Raw genomic sequence first — 12,309 nt, 5'->3', positions numbered from 1 at the left:
GTCCCAGGTGCTGAGCAGTCTGCACTGGTGGTCATGGTATAACCTAAATTTTTCATCTTTGGCTTTGCCTCAAAATGGGTGTTGGAAATAGGCAACGAGGCTACATGAGGTGGGATTTGGGATGGTTGTGACAGGATATCTCTGAGGCCAGGAAATGAGAGACTTTAAGGAAATGTAAGTGAAGAAAAAAGTGGCTCTTACCTCCTTCCTCCCACTAATTAAGTCCCCCAAAACAGAACTACTTGTGGCCTTCACAGTCATTACACTGGGGATACTAAAGGGTGTATCCATGTTTTGTTTCTGCTTTGTTTCATCTTTGGCTTTGCCTCAAAATAGGTGTTGAAAATAGGCAACGAGGCTACATGAGTTGAGGCTTGGGATGGTTGTGACAGGATATCTCAGAAGCCAGGAAATGAGATAGAGAGACTTGAAGAAAATATAAGTGAAGAAAAAGTGGCTCTTACCTCCTTCCTCCCACTACTTAAGTCCCCCCAAACTGAGAACTTCTTGTGGCCTTCACAGTCATTACACTGGGGTACTAAAGGGTGTATCCATATTTGTTTCTGCTTATATCTGGTAGGGACCAGTTGTTTGTGGATTGCTGTTGTCAGGTTCACTCTGTCAGCATTGTGTCTTGCAGAAACACCTGGAATGGGTGTGTGGCTTTTAAAGTGTGACTGGAAAGGAACTCCCCTGTCCCAAATCAGGCTCCTTGTGAGTGAACTCCTAATCCTAGTGTGAGTGACTTGGTGAACACCAGGCTTGCTGTTGCCTTGTTCATAACCATTCTGGTAAGGCAGCAACTTAATGTGCCTAATCAATCGATTTGCTCATCTTTATGCATTTTCTAAGGCTAATTTGTCCCCCTGGGATGTGGAGAGAAACAGCACACACCATCAGAATGTGAATGTAGCAAGGCTTGGTACAGTGGCACAACAGGTAAATATTCCTCATGCTCTGTTTGCTCACTGATCTGCCCTCAACATCAAGCCAAGCTTCCAGATGTATTTCAGAAGCAATTTATTGTGACATTCCATTTGTTAGCTGCAGGTGCTCTCCAAGGTCATAGGTTTTAATATGAAATACAGCAGTTGATTTATAATATCATAGTCTGAGAATAAAGATAAGCAGCAGAACAACAAGAACCCTTGGGAATGTTTTTACTTTCTAGCAGCTCTAAGTGGTATTTCCACAGGACACTGGTCATTTACTTCTTAGAAAAAAGAAAGCTGACTTGGAAACCAGAGATGTGTCTCCTGTTTTCTGTAGAACAAAATTCTTTTCAATTTGATTTTTATAAGTAATCTCTATTGCACACTGAAATATTTTTCAAATATCAAGGAGTGTCTCCAAGGGATTCCATATAAAAATTCACCTAGGCTTTAGTCAGAAATGTGGAATTGAAAAGTAGGTGTGTGTGTGTGTCCCTAAAAAAGGAGCAATTGCTTATTGATTCTGATGTGCCTATCTTTGAGGAGCAATGATTGCTGCTAGTCCAAAAGGGAACTTAATGTTCAAGTGATTTAAAACACAGCTTGCATCCAGAGCATCCTTAAAAAATGAAAATTATGTCTGAACTGGTCTCCTGTCTCTAAAGGAGGTTGCCTCAAGATAGGACTGAGGCAGTTTTATAGCACACATAGGCAGTGGGTGTTCCGTCTGCCCTCTGAGATGGTAGAAGTGGTGTTGTCAATCCCCTGTTAAGCCAACTTAAGAATCCTACCAAAACATTGCTCTTATTTTAGCAGGACATTAACAGCCATTATATACATGTTTTATGAGTTTGGCTTGCTGGTGGCACTGTGTCTGACCAGTTGTCCAGTTGGTTTATCTCTTGGCTTGATGGCCTTTTTGATGAAACAATAAAATATTTCCTGTACTCTGTTGCACATTATCATTGTGCTAGTGACTAGCTCCCTTTGCCTGTAGAAATGTATCATCCACAAACCAGAATTTTGTTGTTCCTCAGAGCTGACCCTGGTGTGTCTTCTGACAAAATAAAACTTAGTTCTCTTGTGAATTTTCATGTAGATAAGCATTTGCTTATGCATGAGCTTAAACTGAAACAATAACTTGAGGCAATAGGTGACAGGAATACCATGGAGCTAGTTAAATGCAAATAAGCCTTGCTTAATGCTAAATGTATTTATAAGACTTGTAGAAAAAAAGTACAAAAGTTACTGTTGCTATGCAAGTGGGCTGCTTGTGCTAATCCTGATTAGTCCAGGGGAAGCAGAGCTTTGCAAATGTTAGTTTTATATGATAAATAATCCACTTGGTTAGCTATTCTAGATTCTTCATCTTTTTCTTTGTAAATTGCTTACTGAAACCTGACTGGCAGAAAGGGTAACACTTGTTGCACCAGGATTGTGCACAGAGATGGAGCCCCAGGTGCCAGCATGCATTAGGTGGTTGATTTCTGCATTCTTTTTCTTCCTGTGGTGTCTTTGATGCTGTTTGAAGGACACAGGTTTGACAATTAATTTCATTGGTGATGCTTTTATTAATTTTTTAAATGGTGTGTTAACTTTTACTGGCATGTTGAAATACTCATTTGTTATGTCTACAGCAAGTTTAAAAAAAAAAAAAAATTAAATTAATGCTAGAGAAGCAAACCCAACCCAGGTGAGAGAGGTTCTATTATGTTCTAATAGCTTGGCTTTTTACCAGACATTGTAATACATTTTTTCTTCAGCAACAGAAAGCTAAGGGTATAAATGGAATCCAAGTAGATGAATCACTGCCATCAGTTTAATTGTGCTTTACCTGAACCCACAAGGCAAGGAGAAGGAGCTGAGACAGCAGTTCAGTTAAGACTGTGGTACAAGTAAATCCATTCTATTGTTGTAGAAGCTTTCAATTATAAAATTCTTCCATAGAATAGAGTGAGCTGACAATACAAAATGTGCCTGAATGGTGCTTTTGTCCTGTTTGTAAAGTGGTTAGATTAGGGTAGATCTGGGGTGGAGGAAGAGCTGTCAGGCTCCTTAGATGACTTCTTTCCCTCTCATTTTATTTAAATAGATGCCTGCCTGCTTGCTTTATTCCTGGCCATAAACATCTTCCTTTTCTTTGCCTTCTTGGGGGCTTGCAATTTTGCAGACTTGACCTGACTTTCTCAAGAAGTGGTAAATGGGACAGTACCTCCTTCCCCTGCTTTGGAGAAGTTAAGTGCCTGCAGTAAAAGGCCAAGTTGCAAGCTGTTTCATTGGGTTATTTTGTACTGTCAGACTGCAATCCTTTCTTTCCATCAGGTTTTAAAATAACTTGGTAATATCTCCAAGATCTTGAAAAACTCTGGCATTTAAATTTATCTTTCCTTTGCAGTGCCTTCAACTTGTCAGCTCTGAGGGGTGTAAAATTTTAGCCCTCTCTCTTAAAATTGTTTTAATGCTGTCTAATTGTAGAAGGGTGCCTTAAATACCCTTGGTCTCAGGATTTTTCAAGCTGTATGAATATAAAATAAGTGTAAACTTGGTTTCTTTGGTTTTTCACCCCTCACTACAAGGACATTATAGATCTGTAACATCTCCAGATGAGAGCTACTAAGCTGCTGGTGAGATGAGGAGTGACTGAGGGGATGGGGCATATTGAGCTTGGAGAAGAGACTGAGGGGAGACCTCATTGCCCTCTACAACTAGCTGGAAGGAGGTTGTAGGGAGGTGGGTGTTGGCCTTTTCTCCCAGGACCAGAGAAAATGGACAGGACTAGAGAAAATGGTCTCCAGTTGCAGCAGGGGAGGTTTAGATAAGATATTAGGAAGAATTTCTAATTCTAATATTAGGAAGAATTTCTAATTCTAATATTAGGAAGAATTTCTAATTCTAATATTAGGAATATTTCTAATTCTAATATTAGGAATATTTCTAATTCTAATATTAGGAATATTTCTAATTCTAATATTAGGAATATTTCTAATTTCCAGTCAGGCACTGGAACAGCCTGGCTGGGAGATGGTTGAGTCACCATCCCTGGAGGTATTTAACAACCCTGTAGATGTGACACTTCAGGGCATGCTCTAGAGGCTGAGATTGTAAGTGGGTTGTTGTCTGGTTGTTTTTGTGGGTTTTGTTGGGTTTTTTGTTTGTTTTTGATTTGTGTTTTTGTTGGTTTTGTTTGGGGGTTTGGTTTTGGTTTGGTTTGGTTTTTTGTTGGGTTTTTGTGGTTTTTTTTTCTTCTTGTTGAGTGTGTGTATGGTTGGACTTGGTGATCTCAGAAGTCCTTTCCACCCATGACTGTTCTGTGATTCCTCTGCTGCAATTCAGGATTTGCTGCCTGGTTCACAAACACTGGTTTCTGGAAAAAAAAAATTATGCAGCAGCAGAGACTGACATGAATTACAGAAATATGGAGCCAGAGGGTAAAGGCTATCCTCAAACCCTTCCTGGGAGTACCAAACTGGTGTCTTCCGTACTCCTGAGAGTAGTCAGGTATTATCTCTACATCCACCCTGCCCTGCCTGCAGGGACACAGGATGCAGGCTGCAGCTCCTTCTACGAAGCAGATTGTCCTGGTTTGGGCCAGGATAAAGGTGATTTTCTGTCTTGTACTTTTGCTTTTAGCCAGGTCTCTTGTAAGTAGATGCACTTGCTGAAATTAACAGCAAGTTTCTCAGACAGTGTCTGCTTCTAGGACTTGATAACACTGATGTTTGTAGTTACTGCTAGAGAGCAGTGTGCAGAGCCAAGGACACTGCTCAGCTTGGAGGAACGTTTTACCCTCCAGAAGGAATAAAGAGGTCCCACCTGCAGCCCTCCTTTGGGGAAGAATGGATGATGCCAGAATTGGCCAAACAGAGTATTCCATCCCATACATGTCATACTCGGTATAAATTTGAGGGATCACAAGAGCTTCCAGCTTCTGGCCTCCTGCCCTTCCTGCCTTTCCTGCTTCCCTTTCTTCACCCGTTTCCTTTTTCCTTCGACATCCTGGGAGGATTCCATCCTTTCCTCTGCCTGTGGTCCTGATCCGTGCCAGCCCATATCTGTGTGTTCCTGCCTCCAGCTCCCAACTGCTGCCAACTCCAGGATTCCAGCCTGGACTTTCCCAGGGCTGCCCTGCAGCCTCAGTGGTGACGTGAGAGTTACTGGGGAAAGGGGGAGGAAGATGGTATCAATTTTCCTGTATATTTGTATGTACAGTAATTTTTCCTAATTATCGTTAGTTTCATTAAAGTTGTGTAGTTTAGTTTCCAACCCATAAGTCTCTCTCCCTTATTCTCTCTCCTTCCTTTATCAGGAAGGAGAGAGAGATTGAGAGAGCGTCTGTTACTCGGTTTAATTGCCGGACCAGTGTTAAACCGTGACTCAGGTTTAAGGTTTACTCCCTTGCCTGCTAGGTGTCTATTAGATGTCTCTTGAGCCTTTCCAAGTTGTGAAGGTAGCAGTGACAGTAGCTGTTTCTAACCCACTGCCTGCCTTTCTCTCAGATGTATTTCATGTACAACCTCACTTGCAGCTTAACTTTGTTATAGGGTGACTGCTTTTACTTCCAACTTCTTTGGTATCTATTACAAGCTTGCTCTGCAGCTCAAGAAAGAAGGTGCTTCAGTTTGCACAAGCAATCCTAAGTCATAACGTTCATGATTTTTACAGTGTATATGCTTTGATCCTCTGTTGTTACTTGAGGAATTGAGAACTGGTTTTCTTCCAATACTGGTTTACTGGTTACAATAGCACTTAAGAGTTCACCAAGCCCCTGTATGTAGAACCATCAATGGGCAGCCATCCCATAGCATGTTGTTCACATAATGTCCAGCTCTGCACACAGAGCATTCAGTGTACAGTTGGATTTTCAGTGTACAGTTGGATTTTCAGCACATTTCCAGGGTGAGCTGTCAGCTTTGACATTTGGGTACTGTGTTGTGTAGATGGTGGAGTTGACCTGGAAATCCTCTGGAGCATCTGAACAAAGATTCTGGCTGCTGGAGGGAGATGATGCCGCCACAAAAGGTCCTGTTTCAATAAACAGAGATGTGGGTGTGTTTGGAGGGGGTAAGAGAGTGGTTCCTGAGAGGAAGAACTCCTAGCTGTTGGTGTGTGTGAGACACCTGACCAGGGTGTTCTGAACTGGGGTATTTGCTAACTACAAATTGTGCTTATCAGCTCTGCCATACTGAGGTGTTTAGATGGTGAAATAACTTGCTGATACTTGTCTTGTGTCACACAGTTCTCAACCTATGCTTTTGTTCCTCAGTATTGAGTTCGACCGAGACTGTGACTACTTTGCCATTGCTGGGGTGACAAAGAAGATTAAAGTCTATGAGTATGGTACAGTCATTCAGGATGCAGTGGATATTCACTACCCAGAGAATGAAATGACCTGTAATTCCAAAATCAGGTAGGCATTGTCTTTGCATTTGAACTCAGAGCCTTTTCTGTTTGCTTGTTTATGTGCAGTAACTGATTTACTTTCTTTATCCATGGTGAGAATGGGAGGGGAAATCAGGAGCCAGTGGAGAGCTTGCTTAGAACCCTGGGTCCCAGATAACAGCAGGTCCACACATCTGGAAAAGAGACTGAGGGTAGTGAACTGCTTTTGTATTCCTTGCAAATACTGTCCATACATACTCAGCTAAAAGGGGAGTAAAAGTGTAATAGTGAATGTGCTGCAGGTAAATTCTTAGCTTGTCTCAAGGTGACCTCTGTGCCCAAGTCTTTGTAATTGTCACCAACTCCTTCATGCTCTCTTCATTGACCAGATCATTTGCCCCAAGAGGCTGCTGATCCTCAAAAATGTGCCTTCTGCTTATCAATTCAGCTGTGTTTCATGATGTCAAGCTCTTGGGAAAAGATATTCCTTGATTTTTGCTTCTGTCATTACTGTCAAGCTATTTTTTAACTTTTTACATAAACCTTAGAAATAGACCACTGTGTCAGGGCTTCAGCTGAAAGAATCCAGCTAAAAAACTTTAAAGTCCTTAATCAAAAATTCTGTTAAAGCTCAAAAGTAAATAAAACAGACAAACCAATTCAGTGTCATAATACAAGTCTCCTGCCTCTTTGAACTTGTTTGTTTTTATGTGGGACTCTACATTCTAAAAGTCATAAAGCACTAAAAAAATTGTAGTTTATATAACAGTCTGGCTTCTACAAACCCAAAATTTAGTGCAACAAGATTAATAAAGTTTGCAAGCCTGCCTTCATAGCATTAAAGTCACTCTTACTTTTGTAGTTAATGTGTTCAAGGTCAGTCAGTCACTCCTGTATCACTCAAGCTGATTATTCTTGGTAATTGTGTAAGACTATTTTATGAAGGAAAAGATGTAAATGCAGCTGCCCCTAGGGCTAGCTTTCATGATGGGTAAAAACAAAGAGTGGATTTGTATTGCTAAGCCATACTGATGATGGAGCTGGACTTGTGATATGTTCACCATTTTTGCCTGAGTCATAGCAGAATTCACACTGCTCAGCTTCATTATTCTGGAAAGAAGAGCAGCATAACAAGAGAACCATCTAGCAGTCTATTAGTGCCTTTTGCCTTAATTAAAAGAGGAAAAGCCATGGATGTTTGGTTATTTCTCTACTGAGATGACTTCCAAACTTATTATTTCAAATCTGACAGTATTGACACCAATCCTGCCAGGCATTAGGTGCTTGTTCGTTCTCCCTTCTCAGGCAGCTGCTGGTGAGCAGAGCTATGTTAGTGCCTTCAGTGATGTTACTCTTGTCAGCTTTGTGTTCCAAATGAGGCACTGCTTACATTCAAGTATTTGTCTCTCTATCAAATTGCATACATATATGCCTTATATATATATATATATATATGATGATGCTAAATGCATTTTCTCTGACACTGTCTCAGTGGGGGTGGAGAGGGTTTTGTCTTTTATTTCCTTGCCCTGTTTTTTCCCTTTCCTCTGAATAAATGCTTTTTTTTTTTTTTCCCATTGGCACCTCCTCATAACAACTTTCCTTTGGCATGTGGCTGCTTTTGGCTTTGACAAATCAAGTTAGGCTGTCAGTCAGATGCATCCTTGCTATATCCATTAGCTGTGCTGCCAGTCACTGGAGCTGAGGCTCACTGGCACTGTGTCAAGCACCATAAAAACTTGCTGTTCTGAAGTGGCAGAGCTTGGGGGAGAAGTTACAGATGACGACTGTAATTTCATTATGAAATATTTCAGTATGCTGAAAACATGCCTGTATTATAATGAAAAATTCTACACAAGTGGAGCATAGTTTTTGTAAAAAGCCCTGGCTTAAAGCTGTTGATTTTAGTTTGGGTAGAGGTGCAGCTTCTTTCAGAGGAGTACTCTATCTGCTTGTGTCCTTTCTGTTATTGAAGACAGATGTATTTCTGCTGTGGCACATGCCTGGTACCTCTCTTCCCAACAGGGACAGGGGGTTCTATGTTCAGATGGGATTTGGTGACATGTCTCTTCTGCTGAAGCTAGCATGTGACACTGGCATGGCTCATGACGTCCCTTCTGTCCTTCGGTGGCATCAGAGCTCTGTCTGCAGGCACTTGGGCTTTCCAAAGACACGTCAGGGGAAGCTCACCCTAAATTGATCTTGGTTAACCTTGTTCAGAGTGATGATGCTGGAACATAAATTGTTAGCATTTATGTTGGTGACTCAGCTTTTGGAATAGCAGCAGCTCTGAGGGACTTTTTTAAAAAAGCAGACAGGTGACAGCATTTGTGAGGGCTTGTGTCTGGCCAAGAGCAAGTCTCCTGGCCCAGAGCAGCTGCAGGAAGGGAAGCCCTTGCCCAAGACAGGGCTGGCACCAGTCCTGCTCTGCTGTGTGCCAGCTGGGTGTCTGCTGAAAGGTTGAGCTTCATGCCAACAGTAATTGATTGCTGGCTTTTCTGGAGCAGAGCCCTGATACCAGCTGTAGCTGAGTCTTTCTTCCTCCTTTCCAACTCCCTTTTTCACACCCACCTGCTTCTTAAATACATTCTCCTTTCTTTCATCAGCTGCTGAGCTTTCTCATCCCTATTTTTAAGAACGAGGAGGAAGTTGGTGTGTTGGGCTTCTGATAAATGTGTATTGCATCCCCCAGGAACGACAGTAGCATAAGCTTCCAGGAAAAACACAAGCTGACATATAAATCCTCATAAAAATCCCATTTACAGATTCATAGCTTCAGTACAAGAAACAAATCCTGCCATTGTGTAGTAGCTATAAACAGCACCCTGTGAGCTAATTATGACTTGCTGTGTCCCTAGCAAAGGCCAGCAAGAATCTGTGGCTCCCCCTGTGCAGAAGGAGATGGGAAGGGACCAGAAGAGGATGCACAACTCACATTGAGCCCCACAGCTCTTCTCCAATTTATTCAAGAGGCAGATTTGTTGTTTTGCCATAGGTTATAGGGGGAGAAAATAAGGAGATAGAGTGTTCAGGCTAAATTGGCTTTAGGCTTCATTAATCTACAGTAGGTAATGTGCAAGTGTAGTCAGGTAAACACATTTTGGAGATCTGTTTAGTATTCTGTATGCTCACCACTGTGTTTGCAGCATCTGTGTTTCAGTGATAGATGTTACCACAGATCTCCAAAATCAGCTGCATCTGTTTAGTCAACTGCAGTAAAAAACAAAGCACCAGGAGGCTTTCTTTAGGAGGCTGCTGGTATTTTATTGTTTTCATTTTTTGGTGTTAATAAATCAAATGTATGATTGCTTCTATCCTTATAGCAGTTCATGGGCATATTGCTGTCAGCTGTTTAAATGGTAGTTCTCACTACTAAGTTTAAATTAAGCAAAAAATTTACCTTAGTGTTTTTTCAGCTTGGTCTTTGCTATTTGGAGAGATAAGAGTTCTCTATGATGAAAAACCTCATGACTCTTTTTGCTGGATACCCATACTTGCAATGCAAAAAATAGTTCATACTAAATAGCTTGCAAGGAAATACACCTTCAGGTTTCATTAGGTCAAGTTTTCAGAGGAACTGCATCGATTTGCAATAAGATTTAATTTTTATTTGAAAGCATTTCTCTTCTTGAAAGCTAGAGGGATTTTTGGACTGATTAGAAAGAAAACTTTTTTAGAACATTTGTAATGGTAACATAGTTCTGTGTGTCTCTGAACTGTTTGGTTTGTGCTGTTATTCATGTGGATTTTCCTTGCAGTAATAGATGATTCCTTTAAAAACATTGCAGTCCTAAAAGTAGTGGACATCAGTTGACTCATGGTAATAAACTGGATCTGAAGCACTTGGCAGTCAGACCACAGCAGTTTGTGCCTTGTTTAAAACTTTAGTTCCATTTAACTCTCACTGCCAGAGGGGAGGTTGACACTGGTTGATTTGATCTTGGAGTTGAGATATTTCAGCCAGAAAAACACCAGCTCATGAGAGAAGCATTGGTGCTACTGACAACACTAATCCCACCTGTGTGTCTGAATAACCTGCAGGATGCACATAAATCTTCATGGGGTCTGGAATTTTGTGTGTCTGGATCAGATGCTGCACTTAGGAGAGGGCTTCAGAGCTTGGTGATAAACTTTCAGCTCGGGTTTATCCAGGCTAATCTCCAAGGAAGGAAAGCTGTCATGATTTATGGCAAGATAAACCTCTGGGATGCAACTGCAGCCCTGTTTGTGGATTAAAGAACAAAGCAAAAACTGAAAAAAAATACAGCTGCTAGTATTTAAAAAAGCCTCGCACAACTCCTTTTAATCCAGCACTGAATTATGCATTATTTGAGCCTTAGGTAGCTTTTTTTGGTGTTGTATCATAGCTTCCACATTTCAGTTTCTCCCTGGATGTGGCTGGAGGCTTTTTAAAGGTTGTCTACAAAAGGTTATTTTTAAGTACTTCTGCGATTTCAGTGTTTAACTTGTTTTGAGGACTGTAAGCTGCATTTTGGGGCCATTTAACCTTTGCCCTTTCCTTTCACCTTCTCCAGCTTGTTTCCCCATACATTTTTGAGTCTGTTATTCAATTTGTTATCAATGATAACATCTCGGAATCAAAAAAAGTTGGTGTCTTTGGAGTTTCAGCAGAATTGCACGGAAGAAAGATCAGTGCTTCCCTTGAGGGCAGTTTGGCAGAAACTTCTCAACTCTTTGAAGGTCCCAGGGAAGCCACTTGGGAAAGAAACGTCAGAATGTCCCAGCTCCAAGACAGCCTTCTTGCTGGCCTGTATCATTACAGATGCCAGAAAATAAAATTAACCCTTGGTAAAAATCATCCTTTATCTAGAGGCAGAGCTCCCCTCCACCTGATTCAGCCCTGAATTGTGCTCTCTGGGGGTTACATTTTGAGAGTATAAGTGACAAAGAAGCTCAGGTACTGCAATGTCAAGGAGAAAGCTCTAGTTACAGACTTAGTGAAGAGAGTTGGGTGGGGATGAGGGGAGAATTTAATGCAGAGAGCTGGAACAGGGTTGGTTTTGTCTTATTATGAGCCTTTAATCATATTGCTTAAAAATGAAAGATTTATGGTGTGTATGACTTAAAAGGTGTTAATTGAACCACTTAGTGTCTGTAAATCCCTGAACACTTTTCACCTGTCAGTTCCTGTTTTCCTCTCTGTCTACAAATGCTTTCCAAGTGAGTGTTAACCCCTAATTAACAGCATAAGGCTTCAGTGGGACAATATTTAGCTTGATCTTTCCTGTGCCAAGACCTAGTGGACATGCTTTGGGGCGTGGAAACCTTTCATTTTTCACCATCTATATTGACTGATCTGACAAAATACTACTTCTTCCTACAAGCCTGACACTTCTTATATCCTTAGATATATCACATCTGAAACAGAACTTTTAAACTCTGTTCTTTATATTTTGCTGCCTACTCAGGAATTCCTGATTTATTTGGGGTTGATTTCTTTTTTTTTTGACAAGCTATAGTTATGTGATTAACCTCTTCATAGTTCAACTTGGAGTACTCAGTTCTCTTCTGCCAGTCAGATGTGGATCTTGTGCTCCCTTAGTACCCAGCATCTATCCTCTAATGAGCCAAGCTGGCTCCAGCACATCTGGTCTGGGCCCTCTCCTGCTGATGCTGCCTGATGTAATCTCAAAGCTGTCCAGCTAGACTGTTCTTCTCTAAAATTCAGCCCTGGGCTGTATTCTTCCTGCTTTTCTGTGATGGCTAAACATACCGGGGTTTTTTTGGTTTTTGTTTTTTTTTTTTTTTTTGGGGTTTTTTTTTTGGGGTTTTTTTTTTGGGTTTTTTTTTTTTTTTTTTTTTTTTTTTGGGTTTTTTGTTTTTTGTTTTTTTGGGTTTTTTTGTTTTGTTTTTTTTGTTTTGTTTTGTTTTTTTGTTTTTTGTTTTTGTTTTGTTGTTTTTTTTTTTTTTCTGAAGCTGCTTGAAGCCCTGACTTGAATGAAGATGGCAGGGGGTGAAAAGGTTTGGACTGATAAAT

At 40.9% G+C, this 12,309-nt stretch overlaps 1 protein-coding gene across 5 annotated transcripts in view; it reads left to right on the top strand.

Annotated features, from left to right (window-relative positions):
* Window positions 1–12,309, top strand: part of COP1 (COP1 E3 ubiquitin ligase) — a 120,084-nt gene that overhangs the window by 41,657 nt on the left and 66,118 nt on the right. For all 5 annotated transcript variants that reach the window (XM_071751146.1, XM_071751145.1, XM_071751147.1 and 2 more), the window contains one exon: window positions 6,196–6,339. In XM_071751146.1, the coding sequence (XP_071607247.1) occupies window positions 6,196–6,339 (144 nt within the window). The remainder of the gene's footprint in view (window positions 1–6,195; window positions 6,340–12,309) is intronic.

This window comes from Heliangelus exortis, chromosome 8 (genome assembly GCF_036169615.1).
Source record: "Heliangelus exortis chromosome 8, bHelExo1.hap1, whole genome shotgun sequence".
NCBI lineage: Eukaryota > Metazoa > Chordata > Aves > Apodiformes > Trochilidae > Heliangelus > Heliangelus exortis.
Note: the sequence above shows the minus strand (reverse complement) of the source record. Positions and strands in the feature narration are given on the sequence as shown.